This window comes from Bos mutus, chromosome X (assembly GCF_027580195.1).
Source record: "Bos mutus isolate GX-2022 chromosome X, NWIPB_WYAK_1.1, whole genome shotgun sequence".
In the NCBI taxonomy this organism is placed as follows: Eukaryota; Metazoa; Chordata; class Mammalia; order Artiodactyla; family Bovidae; genus Bos; species Bos mutus.
In genome coordinates, this window is record NC_091646.1 from 110296510 (window position 1) to 110319978 (window position 23469).

The 23469-nt window shown below is 42.6% G+C and overlaps 1 protein-coding gene across 1 annotated transcript in view; it reads right to left on the reverse strand.

The window, feature by feature from the left end:
• CHRDL1 (chordin like 1) overlaps positions 1-23469 on the reverse strand; it is a 126531-nt gene that overhangs the window by 69830 nt on the left and 33232 nt on the right. The window contains exon 3 of the mRNA XM_070366617.1: positions 22366-22459. Coding sequence (XP_070222718.1) covers positions 22366-22459 — 94 coding nt within the window. The remainder of the gene's footprint in view (positions 1-22365; positions 22460-23469) is intronic.

Sequence of the window (23469 nt, forward strand, 5' to 3'; positions counted from 1 at the left end):
AGAGAAGCAAAGGGAGCCCTGATACAAATGACTTCCAATAAGCACATCTTTACAGCTCTGTTGTTTAGCAGCCCCTCTCCCTCAGCATCGAGATGGGGACAGGATCAGAACAAAGGATATACACAGTATATGTCAGGATTAGTAAACCTGACAGTCCTCAGGATGACTCAGTGGAAAGTTGCTTAAGTGCTGGCTCAAAATGATTCACTGCCTGGAGATTCCATGGCAAGTGAGATTCTTAGGCTAAACTTGGCGGTACGGTTTGTCCACCTCCCTGAACCCAGCAGCAGCACAGGGCGAGGAGGCTGGCCCTAAATGAAGGAGCAGGCTCTTGGAGGGGCTGATGAGGGTCTCAGCCTGGTGGATGCAGCCTCCACTGTGGCCACTGGCTGCCCTCTGGGGGTGGGGGTGTATATGGTGTGGCTGGAATGCTAGGAATTCTGGGCTGGCTTAGCAAGCACTCCAACTGGCTTGGTGTTCTTTCTACATGCTCCAAAGACTTTCTCCAGTGTCCTTGGCATCCAATGACTATACTTGGGCTTAAGATTTTAGGGCTGGGCGGGTCCTTTGGATGCCTTCTATCTCAGCATTGGATCACTCCTTCTTTAGGTGGTACCAGCAAACATGCTGGCCATTTCACTGCAGATGGGACACAGGCCATTTGCTCCCTTCCTTGGCCTGGCTCTTGGAAATGTTGCCTGGAGGAGCCAGCTTCTTGGCTGAAGCTCAGCACTGGGTGGCTATGAACAGGTTTTGCCTCAGTTCAGCTAGTGCTGAGTTATTGTTGGTGGCTCTGGGTTGGGGGCAAAGGCCTGGGCTGGGAAACAGGGAGAGAAGAAGCAAGTTGAATGGATACTGTGCTTGGACCTATGAGTTGAATCGTCTTCCTTGTCAGCAGTTGATTTGGAAGTTAGTTTGGATGGGGTACCTTCTCTCCATTCTAATGTGACCAGTGAGCTACAGAGCCCAAGTCTTACTTGTGGAACCTTTCATTCTTAGGTGATTGTGTTTGGCCAGAAGAAAAGTGGAGAACTGGGGGAGTCATGCCTGAAGTTCCTGGTTACCATGAAGTCTACAGAATTCGGAATGCAGATGGGGCCTGGATCACAAGAGCTACAGTATTTCATCAGCCTGCCAGGCAACTTCAAGAAGGTTCTCTAGTCTATACCTGAACACCTGCACAGGCCAGGGCCACATCTGCAGAGCATAGGCCCCTTCTCCCTCAGCTGAGACATCATGAGCACTGGCTAACTCAAATACACTAACTGAGACCAACATATTTTCTTGGAAAATATAACATAAAAGACAGTACATAACAGGAAAGACTTAGAGGATTAATTCATTCCACAAACATTTGTTCAGAGCCTACACTGTGCCTTGGCACATGAGGAGATTAAGATACTCCAGTTGTTGTTATTGTTCAGTCGCTCAGGCATGTCCAACTCTTTGTGACCCCATGGACTGCAGCATGCCAGACCTACCTGTCCATCACCATCTCCCAAAGTTTGGCCAAGGTCATGTCCATTGCGCTGGTGATGCCATCCAGCCATCTCATCCTCTGATGCCATCTTCTTCTGCCCTCAATATTCCCTAACATCAGGGACTTTTCCAATGAGTCAGCTGTTCACATCAGATGACCAAAATACTGGAGCTTCAGCTTCAGCATCAGTCCTTCCAATGAGTATTCATGGTTGATTTCCCTCAATACTGAATAGTTTGATCTTCTTGCTATTCAAGGGACTCTCAGGAGCCTTCTCCAGTACAGTTCGAAAGGCATCAGTTCTTTGGCCTCCTGTCTTCTTTATGGTCCAACTCTCACAACGATATGTGACCACTGGGAAGACCATAACCTTGACTATATAGACCTTTGTCAGCAGAGTAATGTCTCTGCTTTTCAACACATTGTCTAGGTTTGCCATAGCTTTCCTGCCAACAAATAAACGTCTCCTGATTTCATGGTTGCAGTCACCATCCACAGTGATTTTAGAGCCCAAGAAGAAGAAATCTGTCACTACGTACACCTTTTCCCCTTCTATTTGCCATGAAGTAATGGGGCCAGATGCCATGATCTTAGTTTTATTGATATTTAGTTTTAAGCCTGGTCTTTCACTCTCCTCCTTCACCCTCATCAAGAGGCTCTTTAGTTCCTCTTCACTTTCTGCCATTAGAGTAGTGAGTGGTATCATCTACATATCTGAGGTTGTTGATGTTTCTCCTGCCTATCTTAATTTCAGCTTGTAACTCATCCAGCCCAGCATTTCTCATGATGTACTCAGCATATAGATTAAATAAACAGGGTGACAGCAGACATCCCTGTCATACTCTTTTCTCAATCTTGAACCAATCAGTTGTTCCATACAGAGTTCTAACTGTTGTTTCTTGACCCACATACAGGTTTCTCAGGAGACAGGTAAGATGGTCTGGTATTCCTATTGCTTTAAGAGCTTTCTACAGTTTATTATGATCCACACAGTCAAAGGCTTTAGTGTAGTAGATGAAACAGAGGTAGATATTTTTCTGGAATTCCCTAGCTTTCTCTAAAATCTAGTGAATGTTGGCAATTTGATCTCTGGTGCCTCTGCCTTTTCTAAACCCAGCTTGGACATCTGGAAGCTCTTGGTTCATATAATGCTGAAGCCTAACATCCAAGATTTTAAACATGACCTTACTAACATGGGAGATGAGTACAACTGTCCAGTGGTTAACACATTCTTTAGTACTACTCTTCTTGGGAATTGGGATGATGATTGACCTTCTCCAGATACTCCAGATTATTTTCAAATATCAGCAGATTCATCTCAGTTACAAGCAGTGAAGAAAGTGGAAAGGAAGAGGACATTTGTTCTTTTGAAATTTCTCTGCAAGGGAGATGGGGCCGAAACACAGTCCATGAAGCAGGGTTCCAGGCAACCCTAATCATAAGGAGAGCTGTGGCTTCAGGTAAGTTTTACAGTCTTTCTTAGTGTCCCAATTTGTCAAATGTGAGGGGAGGGGGCTGGACATAAAAATTCTTCAAGATATGATTTTCTGTGGTCACAGAATATGATTCCTGCTCTCCAGAGATTTAGGAAGGTACAAACTTAAATTCAGCGCAGCAGAAATGTAACCCGTAAATGGTCCAGCGTCATGCCATCTACTACAGAAGCCACTAGTTACACGTGTCTACTGATATTTTAACTCACTGACATTAAATAAAATGTAAAAGGCAATTCCTCAGTCATAGCAGTCACATTTCAAGTGTCCAACAACCAAATGTGCCACTGGCTGCCTTATTGGACACTGCAAATGTAGAGTATTTCCATCACCGCAACAAGTTCTGTTTAACAGCACTGATATAGACAACATGCCCCAAGGATGTCACAGAGAAGACAAAACTTCTCCTCTATGCCTCCTAGGCCTAGGCTCCTCACAGCTGTCCAGCTGTGACCAATGCTGACCTTCCCAGACAGCAGGCAACTCTACTTTGGCCTTCTCAGGGAGCTCAGCCACTCCACACATACTCTTACTGACTGCTCCTTTGATCTTTCCCCAGGGCCTTTGTGAAAGTCAGAGCTTCCCGGTCCTTTCATGAAAAATTCCCTTTTAAACAGACCTATGAATAATCTAGATAATCCTGCAATGCATGCATCTTTTAGAGCTCCCTGGGCTCTTTGCCCAAGAGGTATGGTATGCAAAGTCTAACAGAGACCAGGGTGATTGATCAGTGAAAGTCAGTATTGTATGTATGAGTCGGGAGAAGCAAGCACGGCCAGCACAGAGGAGAAAGTCCTTACATGCTCCCTCCACAGCACTATTAATAACACGAAAAAATAATTATCCAATTTAATCCCAAAGACTGATTTCACATCAAAATATAGCAAATAAAGGAAAGCAAAACAAAAGAACAGCAAGACAGGCATATGGGCTCTCCAGGGTTGCTCCAGCTTGTGGGATGGGTATAGGTGTGACTGAGTGAGTGTGGTGGAGTGTGTGCGTGGGGGTCACGGGGGTGTGAGTGGGGAGTGTAGGGAGGCTTGGAGGCGGGGTGGGTTGAGAGCTAGGCGAACGTGCTCTGACTCAGAGGATTCTCTGCTTGCTTCTCTCAGCAGGGAGAGGAGAATTTCACTTGTGTCAAACAACCTCATGCCCAATTCCTCTGAAAGGGGGCAGGGAGGACAGTGTCATAACACAGAGAGTGTTAATGGTTGCTATTTTAACAATCTAAACTCACTACCCCCAGGGCGCCAGGAGAAACTAAACAGTCTTAACTGCAAAGGGTGCAATTTTAAAAAATCAAATAAATAGCTGAAGGCACACTCACACTGAACTTGTGCCCAACTCGGTGTCAATCAACAAGTTTCCACTGAACCCTGGACAAGCCACCCCTCCTCTTCCCAAAAGAACACAGAAAACAATGGAAGTTCAGTTTCGGGGCAGCTGGATGATTTTATGGATTTTGTGCTTCCCAGTGCCCCCCTCCCCTTTCTCCTTTCTTCTCCAGCAAAGTTTTTCTTCCCTCATCCAGCCCCCGCTCCCAAGATCATTTCTTTCAAATGCATCTCCCTGGCCCTGGCCCTCAGTGCTACACTGCTTCTATTTCGTGTTCCCACACAGGAGGCCAGACCTGCTGACCCGGGCCTCCAGAAAGGCCCGCCCCATCTGTACAACAAGAGCGTCCCACCTGCCATGTGCCCCCAAGTGGAGACCGAAAAAGCAAACCCAAATGGACACCAAATTATGGCTCCACTTGCCAAAATTCACATTTTGATAAGCCACATGCTGAAAAATTCTATTGTTCTAGGCTTAGGATGTGGTCTAGGCACATACTTGAAACTAGCCAAAGATGGTCACTGCTGCTGCTGCTAAGTCGCTTCAGTCATGTCCGACTCTGTGCGACCCCATAGACGGCAGCCCACCAGGCTCCCCATCCCTGGGATTCTCCAGGCAAGAACACTGGAGTGGGTTGCCATTTCCTTCTCCAATGCATAAGTCTTAGTATAAAATTCTCATCTCCATCCTGGCCAGCAGGTACCCACTTCCCCAGACTGGACCCTGGCCCTGGATTCTAAAATAATGACGAAAGCATTAGTTGCTGAGTCATGTCTGACTCTTTGAAACCCCATGGACAGTAACCTGCCAGGCTCCTCTGTCCATTAAGTTCTCCAAGCAAGAATACTGGAGTGGGTAGTCATTTTCTTCTCCAGGGGATCCTGATCCAGGGGCCGAACCTGGGTCTCCTGCATTGCAGGTGGATTCTTTGCCATCTCATCCACCAGGGAAGCCCAAAATAATGACGAGAGCTTGCATTTACAGAGGGCTTACTAGGGGTTGGGTTCTGTGGTAAGCACCTTACCTGTACTAATTCATTTCATTCTCACAGCAGTCCTTGAGGCAGGAACTATTATTATTGCCTCACCTACCTGCTCATAGACAGAGACAATCTCACCTACTCAGACAGGCACCTCAAACACACTCACACTGGCATTGCAATCTATTTGCTTTACAACATTGTGCTGGTTTCTGCCATATATCAACATGAATCAGCCACAGGTATCCATATGTCTCCTCCTTGTTGAACCTCCCTCCCCTCTCCCCTACATCCCACCCCTCTAGGTTGTCACAGAGCACTGTCTCAACACAGGTTGAGCTCCCTGCATCATACAGCAAATTCCCACTGGCTATTTATTTTACATATGGTAATGTGTATGTTCCCATGCCACTCTCAATTAGTTCCATCCTCTTCCTCCCACACTGTGTCCAAGTGCATGTCCACTGAACAAAGCCTCCATGCTGTCTCTTTAGCATTGAGTTCTTCAAAGTCTCCCCCTTTAGCATTGAATTCTTCAAAGTCTCCCCCTCAAAGACTCTCCACTGATATCTAGAATGCCATTGGTTGTTAAGTGTTCACCTTATCTGTTGATAAAGAGAGAAGTCCCCTGGAAGGGCTAACTCAGTCTCCTTCCCATCAGGTGATAGTGACAATGGGAGAGCTGAGAGGCTGGGAAAGAGGGGAGGCTGTGAGATCTGAGAGAGAGGAAAGGGGGTGCACAAAGATGTCTAGGGGTGAACACAAGCATCACCTCCCCATGTTTGCAGTGGGCTGGATGTACAGAGTAATGTCAAACTCTCGGGCATATGAGATCCTTTGAGATTAGGCCTTCATCAACCTGACCTTTTCAACCTCTTCTCTCCTGCATGGTCCACATTCACTCCAGTCACACCAGCCCCTCATGGCCCTGGGTGTACCCTCCCCTTTCCCCTTCTCCAACTGGCAAAGTCCCACTCGTCTCTGAGAACCCACCCTGATGTCAGATGTGGACTCCTCTCTGAGGCGCCTAGCTTCTGTAGAGTGTCTCTCTCTCTCCCATCTCTGCCTGCTGGGCCTCTGTCCACATCTCTACCAGGGTACTCATCACATTATGATGTCATGATCTCATTATGCCTGTCCTGCTAGACTGTGAGCTCTCTGAGGCAGAGACTCTGAAACCTCAGGATGATACATGGGACCTGGCTGCAAGCTTGTACTCAGTGAACACTTGTGAAATGAATGAATGAGTACATGAATGAATGAATGAGTGGACGTGCACCATCAACTCTGGTTGGGAGACTCCCTTTCCTGGGTTTCTCTGGGTGAGGCTGTGCAATGTTTCTCAAAAGGGTCACCACAGGAATCTGGAGTAGGACACATCTTCACTGCATTGTGTTTCTTTGTTTTTGTTTAGGCAGTAAGTCATGTCCAACTCTTTTGTGACCCCATGGATTGTAGCCTGCCAGGCTCCCCTGTCCATGGGATTTCCCAGGCAGGAATACTGGAGTGGGTTGCCATTTTCTTCTCCAGGGGATTTTCCTGACCCAGAGATCAAACCTACGTCTCCTGCATTAGCAGGCAGAGTCTTTACCACTGAGCCACCTGGGAAGCCACCAAGGAAGCATTGTGTTCCTACCCAATGTGAAACATTGCACATTTCTGGTTCCCACCCACTAAGTGCCAAGGACATTCCCCAGTCAGTGCGATGACCAAAACATTTCCCCAACATTTCCAAAGCCCTAGGAGACATGGTGGGGAGGAGGTGGTGGTGATCTTCTCTGGTTGGGAAACAGCACTATAGCCATCATTTCTTCCCCTGATCCCAGTGGTCTGAGAGGCCCCCTGCAGGAGGGTCAGGCTTTTTGCCTGCATGAGGTACTGGATGACAGGTTCCAATCAGAATGTTAGTAAGAATGTCAGGCGTGAAGCAGTCCTGGCCTGCTAACAGGAATCATGGCAGGCTAACTAGCACACAACAATACAAAGAATCCCACTCAACATTTTTATGACTGGGGGCAGTGGGAGGGATAAGGCCTCGCCTCCAAAAATCCCTATGAAGCTTTCAAGGCAGCCCAGAGATTATGACCTTGTCTCTGAGTGCATTCGCAGCATCACCCCCATGTTTCTGCCAAGAGATCGCTCTCTGCTTTGAAAACATCAGCATCACTGGGCATCGTCCTCACTCAGGGCACCTCTGAAAATCTAATCAGAAAGAAAATAGAAAAGAAAGGCACAGGTGGTGCCATTTATTTTATCCTTCTGCCTGACACGCACTGAACTTGTCACCTGTTTCCTTTAGACCCCTCTTTTCCTTGAGGCTGGAGACATATGGTCTATGCCTGAGCACCCAGCTGCTGTCACTGGGTTCTATGGGGACAAGTACTGAGTTTCAGGCTTTACCCTCATTTTCTCTTGGTGATATAATCTGGGGACTGGGGATTTATGTTCTTTCTCTCCCCTGCTATACACTGCCTTGCATATATATATATACATATATATATATATCTTTAGACTTTTCAAAGCAATTTCTTTAGACTTTTCAAAGTAATTTCCCACATCAACTTGGACTTCACAGTTAATGCCAACCTTCAGAGAAGGTAGAAATCATCACACTCGTTTTACAAGTTGAGAAAAAAGGCACAAAGATGTTAGCCGGCTCTGTGAAAGTCCCATGGGGAACTGGGGAAACAGCAGGGTTAGATCCCATGTCTTTTCTGGCTCTGTGCCTTCCTCGTCACCACCCTGTCTTAACAGTACAACACACCCTCACCTGGGGGGAGGGAATGCATACCACAGGACTGGAGCTCTCTCTCCATCTCAGATGTGGTCCTGATTCTGGATGCCAAATGGGCTGGTCAGTAATACAGACCTGAAGCCAGATGGCTTCATTCAGATGCCAACACACTCTGCAGCCTGGAAGTCAAAGCTCCACAAATGCCCCCAAATGCCTTCTTACTAGTTCCAAGGGCATACCTGGAGAACAGAGAGCATATCCTTCTCCAGGCTTTGGTACTGCTCTGAAAGTGAAAGTCGCTTAGTCGTGTCTGACTCTTTGTGACTCCATGGACTATACAGTTCATGGAATTCTCCAGGTCAGAGTACTGGAGTGGGTAGCCTTTCCCTTCTCCAGAGGATCTTCCCAACCCAGAGATCGAACCCACATCTCCCTCATTGCAAGTGGATTCTTTACCAGCTGAGCCACAAGGGAAGCCCTTGGTATTGCTCTGCCTTGTGTAAAAACAAACAAACAAACAAAACCCAGACCAGATGAAACCAAACACCCAGAAGGCTAAAATAATATCATGCATGCATGCATGCTAAGTTGCTTCAGTCGTGTACTCTTGTGCAACCCCATAAAGCTCCTCTGTCCATGGGATTTTCCAGGCAAGAATACTGGAGCGGGTTGCCATTTCCTTCTCCACAGGATATTCCTGACCTAAGGATTGAACCCCCATCTCTTACATCTCCTGCACTGGCAGGCGGATTCTTTACCACTAGTGCCACCTCGGAAGCCCCAAATAATATCAACAAGTAAACAAAAATAATCCAACTCTTTGTGACCCCATGGTCTGCAGCCCGCCACGCTCCTCTGTCCATGGTGGCTCAGCAGCAAAGCAATTTGCCTGCAATGAAGGAGACGTGAGTTCAGTCCGTGGGTAGGGAAGATCCCCCGAAGGAGGGCATGGCAACCCACTCTAGTATTTCTGCCAGGAAAATCCCAGGGACAGAGGAGCCTGGTGGGCTACAGTTAGCAGCATCTCAAAAGAGTAGGACATGACTGAAGCAACATGGGGTTTGAGCACCCCATCAAACAAAAATAGTAGTCTCAAAACAGCCGTATGCATATACACAATCTTATGCTTGATTGTAACATTTAACAGAGAGGGCAATGGCACCCCACTCCAGTACTCTTGCCTGGAAAATCACTTAAAGGTCTTCTGGTCACCTTTTGCCTCCAATCATAACTACCCAAAACAAATGAAAATGTAGTGTCATTTAAATATATGCTATGCTGGGAAATACAACTGACACACCTAAAACATAAATGTACAGTTGAACTGATGATTAGAAAGCAAACATCCCTGTAACTACCACACAGGTCAAGAAAGACAGCAATGCCAACACCCCAGAAGGCATCATCCTTCCCCACTGGACGTAACCACCATCCTGACTTTTGGGACAATTGTTGCCTCAGTTTTCATTATAGTTGTATTACTTTTATGCACCTCCCTCTACAATATAGTTTTGTCTATTTCGACCCTCATGTTAATTGAATTGCATTATGTTTATTTGTACACATAGGTGCATCTTCCTCTTACTCAGCAGTAGGCTTGAGGTATAATATATTGACTTTCAAAAAACTTCTGCTCCCCTCAACCTAGTCCTCTGTGACAACCTTGAAAGGTGCGAGGGAGGTTCAGGAGGGAGGCAACATGTGTATACCTACGGCTGATTCATGTCGATGTATGGCAAAAAGCAACACAAAATTGTAAAGCAATTATCCTTCAATTAAAAATAAATATTAAAAAGACTTCTGCTCACCTTATTTGCGCCTGGAAGTACTTCCTTGTACCTAACTTTTTTTGCTGAGGCTCACTTTTGCCCACTGTTACCCTTTGGAGATGGAAGGAGAAAGCTGATCAGCATGCTCTAAAATACATTTATCCTTCTGAAGTTTGTTGAAGTCCCTTTGATCTTTCTTTCACCAGGCTCAGTAATTTCACTTTCCCTTCAACATTGCCTCATAGGTTTGATACTCTAGTTAACCCCTTTGTAATCTTTCTAATAAAACCATACCAAATAGCTCCAGACATGATTGCCCTCAAAAAGCAATCTGAGAGGAGGCCAGGTAAAGGGAAACAGGGAAACAGTTGTACCCCTAAGGACTTCTCCAAAAGATAACAAAACCTGCTGGAAATCAGCTCCTACTACATGATGCTCTCTGAAATTCCCTGGGGAACATTAATAAGGAATATGTCTGTCTTTCAAAACCCAGCATTTCACACAGTTATCACTGGGACTTATTGTTGTCATGTCTGTCACTGTCAAAGATGATGTGGTCTCCCTCATCCTATGAAAAATATGCTCAGAAAACCAACATTTGCTAGATTCTTCACCAGCCCCTTCTCACATTTCTTTTCCATTGTCATTTCCATTTAAAAAAGAGACATGGTACAACATGCATGAACTTGGAAGACATTCTGCTAAGTGAAATGAGCTAGGCACAAAAGAAATATACTGCATGATACACAGAAATACACACATACACATGATACACAGAAATATACTGCATGATTCCACTTCTATGAGGTGCCTAGAGGAGTCAAATCACAGAGACAGAGAGTGGAATGGTGGTGGCCAGGAGCTGGGGGAGGGGAAATGGGGAGTGGTTTATAGGAATAGAATTTCAGTTTGGGAAGATGAAAAAATTCCTGATATGGATGGTGGTGAGGGTTACACAATATAAGTGCATTTAATGGCACAGAACTGTACAATTGAAAGTGATTAAAATTGGAAATTTTGTTACAATATATGCATACTTTATTCCATAAAAATTTTCACAAATAAAAAGATTTTTAAAGAGAGGGAAGGAAGAGGGAGCCAGGGAAATAGAGAAACAAAGTGAGGAAGAAAGCAAGCCACATTTCCCTGCTCCTTCTGCTCCCTAACCCTAATCCCTCATTTTTCGCCTATTAAAATAATGAAGGAATACAGCTTATAAAAGGTAGGGTGGTGAGTGTGGTCTTTGATTTGACCTTAGATCCCTGAGGGCATGATCTCATAAATGTGAAGACATCAAAGCTGCATGAATTTGCTAAATGAGATAAAAACTAAACTTGCACGGACACTTACCTTATCTCTCTGTTTTAAAAATAATCTCTACTCCCAAGTTTGATGTCTTTCCCTTTCTACTCAATTAAAAAAATATCCAAACAACCTTCTTCATCCCCCTCCTGCAGACAACTTTGATTTATCCATTTTTTTTAAAAGATATAGTATATATACTTCATAGCCTCTCTCCAATTCAGGGAGTGCAGCCCTAAAAAAATATAACCCTGTTTCAGCAGCCACATACCTATTGCTGGATCACTTCCCACTCTCTGGGTCTTAGCATGTATGTGGCAAAGACAAGAGACAACACATTAAGATATTTCTAAAATAGACTACATTTATGGCCAAAAAAATGGAGTCCTGTGAGGAGGTGGATTTTGGAACAGGTTTCAATAATTGATACCCTCAGTCCACCAGTTTCTAAAATCACTTTGAGGGAATAGCTGACAGTGTAAAAATCTAGATACAAAAAATCAAGAGGAAAATCACTCTAATAAACACCGCTATTTATCTTAGTGGCTGCAAATAATCTGGTAAAATTTTGGGTTATAGTCATTTTTGCATCCAAAACCCTGAAGTGAAACCCTTTGGCTCTAGGCGACAGATAGCAAGGATATTCGGTTACTTCTGTACCATATTGGTTTTAAGTTAACACCACCAAAGTGAAAAACTTGAGAGCTGGCAACTCATTCTAGAAATCACTGTGCCTTCTGCTACGAATAAAGAACTTATCCCTGACAATACAGAGAGGCTTGTTCTCCGCAGGACTATACAAAAGGTAAAGCCTGATGGGAAGAACTAACTCATTTGAAAAGACCCTGATGCTGGGAAAGATTGAAGGTGGGAGGAGAAGGGGACGACAGAGGATAAGATGGTTGGATGGCATCACTGACTCAATGGACATGAGTTTGAGTAAACTCCGGGAGTTGGTGATGGACAGGGAGGCCTGGCGTGCTGCAGTCCATGGGGTCGCAAAGAGTCCAACATGACTGAGCGACTGAACTGAACTGAAAGCCTGATTTCCTTGGCTTATTCCTTCATATCTCCCCACCCTACCCCACCCCCCGCCACACCTGCCCAGCTCTCGCCCCTGTGGTTAGTGGCCTCAGGATCTCCCCCAGCTCACCACCACCACTCACTACCATCAGATTCTGTTTTCTAAATCTTGTGTGCTGGTCAAATGAAAAATGATTAATAAGATTCACAGACTTAGGGAATGAACTTACGGTTGCCAAAGGGAAAAGATAGTTCAGGAGTTTGGGATGGACATGTACACACTGCTATATTTAAAATGGATAACCAACAAGGACCTACTGTATAGCACAGGGATCTCTGCTCAATGTTATGTGGCAACCTGGATAGGAGGGGAGTTTGGGGAAGAATGGATACATGTATATGTATAGCTGAGTCCTTTCACTGTTCACCTGAAACTATTACAATATTGTTAATTGGCTATACCCCAATATAAAAATAAAAAGTTTAAAAAAATGATTAATAAGAGTTATCACCTCCAAAGAGAGATGAATTTATCAGGAATCAAAGTCTGAAATAAACAGATGAAGCTTTAAGAATAACAGCATTTCAGGTACCAGGTAACTTAGCAGGGAAGGAGGGTGGAAGAGGAGGAGTCTGACACATTGCTGGCTGGACAGGTCATAGGAAATGCAGGTAATCATCTCCTGTTCTGCTTACTCAGAAAGCAGGCCCTAATCTCTGGATCAGCCCTGCAACCAGGAAGAAATCTCCCTAAAGGACATTTTACTAATCCTTTCCTTAAAATACCCTAGATGTGACTCTTATTTCAAACTAAGTTGAAAACAGACTAAGCTGAAAACACTGATTTTATTTCAAACTATGTTGATTGCTTTTCCCTTTGAGAGTTTCATTTGTTTATCAGCAGAAATTCCTGGGCTAATTCCGAGAAATGCCATTCATTTCTCGCCAACAAGTCATGGACAGTGGGTGGGGTAAAGGGGTGAGCTCCCCACGGAGGGTCCTTCTTTCTGGACCTGAGAGCCAGGGGCTCTGAATGTGGACGATGGCAAAAGAGAAAAGTGTTGGGTGGGAACTCTGGGAGAGTAGGGAGGCCAGCCAGAGGAACAGTGAGTACATGTCACTGCAGGGTTGATCCGAGAGGAGTGTCACATAGGCAAAGTATGTTTCTGGTGTGCTTGTGCTCCCCATGACCAGAGAAACAATGTTGCCAAGTTGCCCACAGCCCTCTGCAGATGTGCAGGGGCCTCTACTCCAAGATCTTGCCCAGGACTGCTCTCTGAAGGCTGTGCTCCTGACCTCCTTTATCAAGCTTTCCCCTGGGCCCTATTACCCTATGTCATCCACCATTCAAGTACAACGGAATTACTTGAGGTACTTGTTTAAAATGCAGAATACCCTCAGCAGTCCAAACAAATCAGAAATTTTAGTGTAGGGCAGTCTGCATTTTATCAAATCCCTTTAAGCACGCTAAAGTTTGGGTAACATGAATTTGAGGTCCTGTTCTAAAACAGCTTGCTACTCAAATGAACTTCTCCAAACTAAGATACTATATTTACCAATAAGTGTTAGTTGCTCAGTCGTGTCCAATTCTTTTGTGACCCCATGGACCATAACCCACCAGGCTCCTCTGTCCATGGAATTCTCAATAGCTTGTTGCTACAAATAGCTTCTAGAAATGGAATGGCACAATCCAAAGACTTCCTAAAACATATACTAAAGAACACTAATCTTTCAAAATGCTCTACAAAAAAAAGGTCCCAGGAATTCTGTGGAGGTCCACTGGTTAGGACTCCATAGTTTTACTGTGGAGTTCAATCCCTGGTTGGGGAACTAAGATCCCACAAGCCATGTGGCACACACAGCCAAAAATAAGTTCTATGGCTGAATAAGTTTGGAAAATACTGCATCCCATACTCTCACTTATAGATTCATAATGCATATTAATATATTTAAGGCTCTGAGAAGTCTGGTATTAAAAGAAACCTATCTTTAAAAAAAGAAACCTATTTATCTTTCTCTAATCCAGAAACTCTCAAGTCTATTTGACCATATAAATGTTTTCTCTAGTTAACCCTATCATTATCCCATAAAATTATGTTCCCTGCAGCAAACTTTGGGAAACAGTGTCTTAACCCAGAAGAGTGATTGTAATGGTAGAGGTTTTTAAAAATATAACAAGCACATGGAAGATTTTATTTCAGACAAATGGGGCTTTTCAGTATTCCTCAATAATGCGCCACCTTCTTCACCTCTGCGTGGGGCCAATTTTGATTAACATCCATAGAAAGAAATAGAAGAGCTGTGGTCTACCACGACAGAAAGCCATATCTGTCCTAAATGTCTTGTTCTTATATGGCATATTTTGTGAAGTCGCTCAGTCATGTCCGACTCTTTGCGACCCTATGGACTGTAGCCTACCAGGCTCCTCTGTCCATGGGATTTTCCAGGCCAGAGTACTGGAGTGGGTTGCCATTTCCTTCTCCAGGGGCATAAGGGCTCCTCAAATACAAATAGGAAATCGTATTCTTTTTAAAAAAGCAACTAAAATCCCCAGGGTTTACCAGATACAAAGATCACCTCACCTGGCACAAGGCAAGCTAAGTGCCACTTTCCTGGAGAAGTTTTAACCCTTTATACTCTGCAGTGTTCAGGGAACAAGTGTATGAGGAAAATAATGGAAATAAAGCATGGAAGACAGTGAAAGAGGTCTGAGAGGTAACAGGGCAGTCAGTATAGACATGGAGGGCCTACTGATTAACAGCGAATATCTCTGTGGCCACTTCTCAACAATCAGTATAAGAATGCTAACAATGATGATAATAATAACAACAATAAAGTATAACCTCGCTATCCCAGAGACCAACATTCCAGAATCCTCAAGCTTTTGGATAGCTCTGGACTCAGAAAGAGTTTTGTTAAAAATATGCCAATCTTTTGAGAATTCTCTGGCAGTCCAGTGGTTAGGACTTGGTGCTTTCACTGCCAAGGGCCTGAGTTCAATCCCTGGTCAGGGAATGAAGATCCCTCAAAGCCATAAAATACAAATCTTTTGTATGAAAAGAAATGACCCTTGATTGATCATCTTGTATACTATGACTTTCGTAGTTCCCTTACTGAAGGAAAATAATATGCTAATTAGCTGTTACTATGTAAAAGGAGTTGATCTTTTTCAATCAAACCCAGGAGGCAAGTGAATATAGAATTCAGAAAAGAGCAAAAGGAGCAAGAAGAGCACAATGGCGATCAAACATGGATGATGGCAACAGCAGCAATCAGCAGCAAACATGAAGTGGCAGCAGAGATGAATCATAAAAAAATGAGATAGCTTTAAATTTTGGAAGTGATTCCTCAATAAGTTAAACACAGAATTACCCTGTGACTCAGAAATTCCACTTCTAGGTATATACTCAAAATAATAGAAAACATATGCCACACAAAAACTTACACCTGAATGTTCACAGTACTATTAACAATAGCCAGAAGGTAAAAACAACTCAAATGTCCATCAACTGATGAATGCATAAGCAAAATGTGGTATATCCATATAATGAAATATTATTCAATCACTAAAAGGAATAAATTACTGATAAATGCTACAACATGGATAAATCTTAAAACATTATGCTAAGTGAAAGAAGCCAGATGCAAAAGGTCACATATTTTATGGTTTCATTTATATGAAATGTCCAGAATAATAAAATGCATGGAAACAGAAAGCAAATCAGTGGTTGCCAGGGGCTAAGGCAGGAGGGTAATGGGGAGTGACTATTTAATGGGTACAAAGTTTCCTTTCTTGAGGTGGTAAAAAATTTTAGGAACTAGGTTAGTGGTGATGTTGCACAACATTGTGAATGTTCTTAATGCCACGGATTATACACTGCAAAGTCATAAATTTTATGTTACATGTACTTTACCACAACAACAAAAAAATAGCTACATCTCCCCCTTGAACTTTTGCCCTTAAAAAAAAAAAACAAATGGAGGGAGCTAAAAAGACTTGTCTACTTGATTCCTGAAACACTGGAAGTCACAGACATGGAAACTGACATAGTCCTACAATTAGACTCCTCTTTTTATACAAATGTATAGGAATACACAGTGCAGACAGGGCAGCGATTACAGACCAAAAGAAAAGATTCAGAGTGGCTGAGTGATTTGCAACCCTCACTCTAAACTGTCCAAGGCCAAATGCCACATAGCTACCTCCTATATTACATAGTCTGTTTCTGCTAGGGTATAGACTTGTGTAATTCAAACATGTTCATATGTAAGTGGTAGATAAGAAAATGATATTGATGTAAAATAGAAATTGCATTGGTTCAGACATGATTTTTCTTAGCAAATTCGTATTTTGCACCATCAAGAGACAGTAACTAGATGCCAAGTATACACTAACACAACTGAAATTCTGCAAACCATGAAAGGACACAGTACTCTATCCTATTGCTATTCACCACACATTCTTCCTTGGTTCTGGCTTAGTTTGGCCATATGCTTGGTCTTCCAAATGCTTATCACATGATTCTGATCTTGGGCATTTTTCTCTTGTCTCTATAACTCAATGGCCTCAACTCTTTCTTATACCTCCTTCCTTCAAGCTAAAGTCACCATTTTAAAGGATGAAGTCTCTACTTATTGTAATATTTTTTTATTAGAAATCTAAGATGCCTTTTAAACCACACTAGTATTTTATTAGTATAGTTGTTTTATTAGTACTCTAGTTACAAAGTTGCACAAGTTCAGAGTTGTCTGCTCCAATTTTGTTTTTTCCTTAAGCCCTGTTATTTTTCAGTGTACAGTTCTGCAGAATGGGAGGATTTTCAGAAAAGCACATATTGCATTATAGCAGAAATGCCTATATTAGCTAGCTAGCTCTCCTGTTGAGAGAGAAATGGCATAGGACTTCCAGCATCTCCTTATGGGAGCACAGGGCATTTGTGGAAAGGGTGCTTCCTTAACCTAACTGGAATGTAAAAGACTGGGGTGAGGAGTGCCTCTCTTGACAAAATCACACTGTCACTCTCTCTACTAAAACCATATCATAGAACTAAACCTCTTCACATCTAGCCTAAAGGAAACACTAGATTAAGTCTCTGATAACAGATCAAGTCAGATATTTTGGCAAATTTATAACAGCTCTTTAATGACCCAGGAATGTTGGACTATTTCTAATGGAACCAATATTTATCCATTCTGAATAACAAATTCTTAATGGAATGACTAATTAAGAAAACTGTTACATAATTACATGATTTAGGCTCCTAATCACTACAAAAGTCATCTCTTGGTGATAAAATTATACATGAAGAACAGAAGGAAACAAGTCATATTCTTTCTCTCCCCTTTTCCCCTTTACCATTCAACTCCCTCCAAAAAAGAAGATATGAAATTCCATTCCAACAAATCTCTCATTAGGGGTAATAGACTGACTCCTGTTTAGAGACTGGGATGAATTTAATGACCTTTCTGACTCCAGTACAGTCTTGACTTTCTTATTAAGAATGCTCTACCCTTCCTGTACTACCACCCACTTTGGCCCCAGTAGAGCCCTGTAGTTCGTGATCAAGACTTAACCTCTACCATGGAGACCAAGGGAAGTGCTGGAGAAAAAGTTTTCACTTGCTCTTCATGAGAATTGATTTAGATTTCTCTTTGGTAATTCTGGAAAAGCAGTCTGCATACTCTGATTTCCACGGTTCAGCAGGAGCTACATGAGACAAGCTCAAATTCAGGTGAGAACCTTGGGAATTTCAAGGGGTAAGAAGTTTAGAAAGCAAGAGCCATGGGATACACAGAAACAGACAGGGGTTGAAGTCTCCTCTGTCTCCTACAGTGGAAGATGGGCTCTAGGCATGGCAGGTAGGACCTTCCCACCAAGTCCATCACTACCAAGTAAACACTCCCTGAAGTTGATATGGCTGTAAGATTGTATATAAAACCTTGGATGTATGGCTCCCTTATTTGATTTCCCTTTTTGATATAGAACTTGCTCATTACCTTGGCTTTAAATATTCTATTTTTCAGTGAAGATGTTTTCATCACAGTGCTTTCCATTGGGTTAAGACACAAAACTAGAGCCCCTTCCTTTGACCAAACATTCCTGTGGCCCTGAAGGCATGAGTTTCCTCATGCCTAATAATAATTGGGGTGGAAGGAATACAGAGAAGTCATCACATCCACTGCCCTGTCTCAAAGCAAAACTATGCCAACTCTATCTCAGATGGATGGATATCTTTTTATTTCCAGAAACAGGCAGTAAAGAGACTAAAATTCTCCTTAGTCATTTATTCTAGGATTTAACAATCACTGTGTCCCAAAGTTCTTTCTTTTATCAAACTCCATTCTTCTCTGCTATAGTTTAAACCTGTTTATTTTTGTTTTATCTTCAACAGAAAGAAAGAATTGCTGATTTGCATTCCAGGTCAATATGGCAGAGAGAACACATGAGAAAATGCTGTGCTATTTTCCAAACAAAGAAAAATAAGAGATGAAATATAAAAGTAAAAATAAATAAATAAAACTTTAAAACTGCAAAATCATCCTTAGAAACAAAAGGAAACTCTATTAAATAAAACACAGGCAAAAGGAAAGTACAGCAATAAATGAGGGCCAACATGATATGCTCCACTGGCAGTTTGGACCAGATATAGATAGCTATATCCAGGCAGCTGAGCAAGAACTATGGCCTATAAATGGCTTTCTGTGTAAGTCTGAGAACTTATAGTCCCACTCTTCACGTGTAAACAGGGGCTGACATAGTTTGCCCACCCAAGTTCATTCTCTCACATGGACTGACTGCCCAAGAAAGGCAGCTGCAGCTGAGGTCCCAGTCCAAGGAGTAGCCCTGCACAAGAAAACAGAGGTAGAAGCAGACTATCCAGACATGATGGAGTCCAAGGTGGGACACCAACATACGACCTGGTTTAATGCTAAGTAAGCTACAAGGCCTGAAAAGGAAGGACTTATGCAAGAGAAAACCCATGGATGATGAGCTTTTAGACAAAAATTTTAGAAAACAAGGGGAACTTTGGAACTAAGGAAAGCTATCAAGAAATCTAACAAAAGTGAGAATTCACACCTGAAAATATGCATATTTAAACAATCAGAAATAGACTTTAAATAAATATTTAAATACCTTAAAGCCATAAATAAGAGAACAAGACCTCAAGAAACAGTAACAGGGGTTTACAAAATGGCAATATGTAGATATTTTTATATATAATTAAAAAATGGGTGGAAATACAGTTTTTAAAAATAAAACTAGACCCAACAGACAGCCTAAATAGTAGGCATGAAAAAACTGGAGAAACAATTCATGAATTGGAAGGCCAAGTTGAAGTTATATATCATTACAGGGAGTATACCAATATATCATTAGGGAGAAAAATAAAGGAGACATTAAGAGACACAGAGCTTAAATTAAATGAAATGCAATGACATACACCGAAGACAAGGCTAAGAATGATAAAAAATAGAAGAAAATATGCTTTTCACAAAAATAATAACTTGAAATTGAAGAAAAATGTGAGTCCATTGGCTGGAAAAAGTCATATGCTAAGCAGGCTAAATAAAAATAAATCATACATCAAAACACCTCCTTGTTTGCATCAAAGGAAAAAGAGAAAATCTTAAAAGCTAGAAGACAGATTATGTATAAAAGAATTATAATCAAAGCAGACTTCTTATCCACAAACAAAGGAAGTCATGAAACTATTTATTAATATCTTCAAAGGGCTGAGGGAAAATAAACACGAATCTATAATTTTATACCCAGCCAAATTATCACTTAAGAATGAGGGCAAAATAAAGACAGTTTTGCATATAAGAATTAGGGAACTTTAGGACCACTACCTACAGAAAGAACTGTTAAAGGTTACAGTTAGAAAGAAAAATGAACTCACAAGGAAATGACCTATAAGAACAAGAAGGCAAAGAAAATGAACAGCTGTTTCTATCTTTTAAGTCTTAAAGATGATGATGTTTATTTCTCTCCATTTTCTCATTTCTGGGACTTATGATCTTAATTCTTTTAATACTTTCTTTTTCTCTGAAAAGAACTGCTAACTTGTACTTTCCCTTTTTCTTAGGACTTGCTTCCGTTTATGCAGTTGGGGTAGATGACAGCCATCTTCCACTCTGTGAACTTCCACTCTATGCTCTGTGTCTGGGCCCTGCCCCAATTTCCTTCCTAGGGAAGAATAATTTCTCCACAGCCATTTAGATCAATTCCTATGACATTAGACCACTTTTAGATACTTCTGGGATAAGATTTTATAAGGCTATTTGACAGGCAACCTGGCAGATGAAAAAAAAAAAAAAAAAAGAATCCTCCCATGCTACACCCTTGTAATACAGTTTAAACAGAAGAAGCAAATGTTGTTGTTGTTGTTCAGTTGTAAGTCATGCCTAACTCTTTTTACAACCCCATGGACTGTAGCCCGCCAGGTTCCTTGGTCCGTGGGATTTCCCAGGCAAGAATACTGGTGTGGGTTGCCATTTCCTTCTCCAGGGGATCTTCCCGACTCAGGAATCGAACGCAGGTCTCCAGCATTGCAGGCAGATTCTTTACCACAGAGCCAAAAGGGAAGCCCAAGAAGCAAATAAACACATGCAAAAATAGTAAACCTCTCTTAGGGATTTATTTCAAGAATAACTTTAAGATTGATCACATGCCAAGTCAGTCTCTCATATATCAAAGCATATACTACTGTAACCAATACTAAGAATAATAAACCTGTGACACGGCATGATCTTCTGACATCTAGAAAGAATCCCAGATGTTCATCAGAGTGTATTTATCAAGGTGCATGTGTGCTAAGTTGCTTCAGTCATGTCCAGTTTTTTGAGACCCCATGGGCTGTAGCCTGCTAGGTTCCTCTGTCCATGGGATTCTCCAGGCAAGAACACTGGAGTGGGTTTCCATGCCCTCCTCCAGGGGATCTTCCCGACCCAGGGATTGAACCCACATCTCTTGTGGTTCCTGCACTGCAGGTGGATTCTTTACCACTGAGCCACTGTGGAAGCCCATTTATCAAGGTAAGAAAGCCTAGGTTATAAAAGTGGTGACAAAAAGGGTTTGGGTCTCCATTGGACAAAAAGGGTCTCCATTCAACAAAATCTCTGTTCCTGTAACATTTCAGTTAACTGACTTGTCACTGAACCTCATTCCTGGCCTCAGTCCTACCATTTCTGCCCTGACACTTTTAGTTTCTCTCTTGTAAGTTCTGGAAGTTCCTCACTACTTGAAAGAAAACACCATGGATGACGGAGATTAATGGTTCTTCATGTTTTTATGGTTATGTACATCCCTTTAGGAATACCAATAAAGCTATGTATCTTCTCTAAAGGAATTTACACATATACATTGTTACACCAAAAACTGCCAACAATTTTAAAAGATTTACTAACCCCTCAAAGTCCACCCATAGACCCCAACTCTGTCCTTGAGGGAAACAGTCAACTTATAGGACTACAAAGCTTCTACCGCCCAGGTGCTAAGACGATCACTTAGCTTTTCTTAGGATTGCTGGTGGGCCCACAGGCATTTTCTGAATCATTCCATGCTTGCACTCCTCTGGTGTGGGAGCCTGGCATCAGTCAGATATGAACAAAGTATCACTGAGGGAGCCCCTGCCTCAGACAAACACCCTAGCTGCCAACCAGGAAGGTAGATATCCTAATAGCCTTGTGAAAAAGTATCTGCCTGCTGTCCCCTTAGCGCTACTCTGAACAATGTATACATAACTGTACAGTCTGGAGGAGGTGACCATTCAGCCAGCAAGCAGCTTTATACTGACATAAACCTCACTGGTTCAGCTCCTTTGATTTATGAACAGCCCATCATCAATTAGAAGCTATGCTCAAATGCAATTCCAGCTCTAATTGCGTAGGACACATGCCTCCATGCTACAACTCTCCTTGTGTCTGCTGCCCATGGCAGGAAGAGGCTGTTGATCACAGAAAAATCTCTGGGCCAAAATTCCTTTCCCTCAATTGATAGGCACCTTCAAATGATTAAAAGCCCAATGAAGACCTGTTACTGTGTACCAAATAACTTATTAGAGCCTAGAATGTGCCCCAATTGGGATATAAACAGTATTTAGGGGCTGGTGCAAGATGCCTGAAAGCGTCCTATTGTTATTCCTGTCTGGAAGTTTCTGCTTCTGGGGAATTAGGGAGAAGGGGTGGGTTGGGTGGAAGAAAGAGGAAGGAAAACCACAGCTGGGAAAGAAAGAGGCGAACTGGTTTACCTGGGCAGCGAGGGCAGCAAAGATGAGGAACGTGCACAGGAGACAGGCAATGAAGGCTTGGACATCTGACTCTGCTGCAAAGCACATTCCCATTCTGAAAGAAAGAGGCAAAAATGACAACAAAATAAATGTCTTTCAGAGGTCACTGGTATCATGCCAATTTGGGAAACAGTCATTCACGGACTCACTCAGACAGTGAATAACGCATTGCCGAGAAACTGAATGAAATCAGCATTTTCTTTCTTTTTTCTGATAAATTTATTGGAGTATTTTTCTAAGGATCACTACTACCCTAGTTTACAAAGCCTCTCGCAATTACTGTGAAGCTTCTTCTGACTTGGCTCTGTGATGTTTCTACCATTCCCTAGCTCTGCACGTCTCTTCCCAGAGCCTAGCCAGATTTCATAATCACCTGTCCAATGCCATGGAAGGAAGGGATAATGAGCGATGGGTCCCTTGAGCTGTTACCCACCCCTAGGCAAGGAGAGAGCCCTAGCACATGGATTCTGGAGTCCATATAACTCTGCCTTGATCCAGTAAGCTGAGTGCTTCTTCTGCTCACTTCTTTTGCAAGTCAAAATTTTTCTGAGACCAAGCTAGAGTTTGGAATTGAGCTGATTAGCTAGTACGACTAGAGGAGGGGGCAACTGGGTCATTGTCTGATTTACACTGACAAGATCCCTAGCTCTGACAGCTTTCAGCCATGGCTAGAACAAAGGAAGACCTTGGAAACCAATTTTGCATTAACATTTTCCATCCATAACTCATTTGAAGCAAGGGTTATATCTGTCAGGCTCTGGTGAGGGAAGAGGGTGATGAAGATGATGGAGGGAGAAGATGCCTAGCACTTGAGCCATTGGCACTGGGATTATATTAACATTTTCACTGCCCTGAAGAGAGCAAAGCCTCAGTCCCCAAGGTTTAGCTGTCCATTTCCAATGCATTGGGTCAAGAATCTGACATAATCACACCATACCAGGCATTTACTCAGTCTCTAGATACTCTGTTTAATAACTGCCCTAGCCATTTAAATTCAAATAACCTTAGCACAACTTTTTTTTTCTTTTCTTGCGTACTTCCTAGAATACATTTTTGGAGCACTAC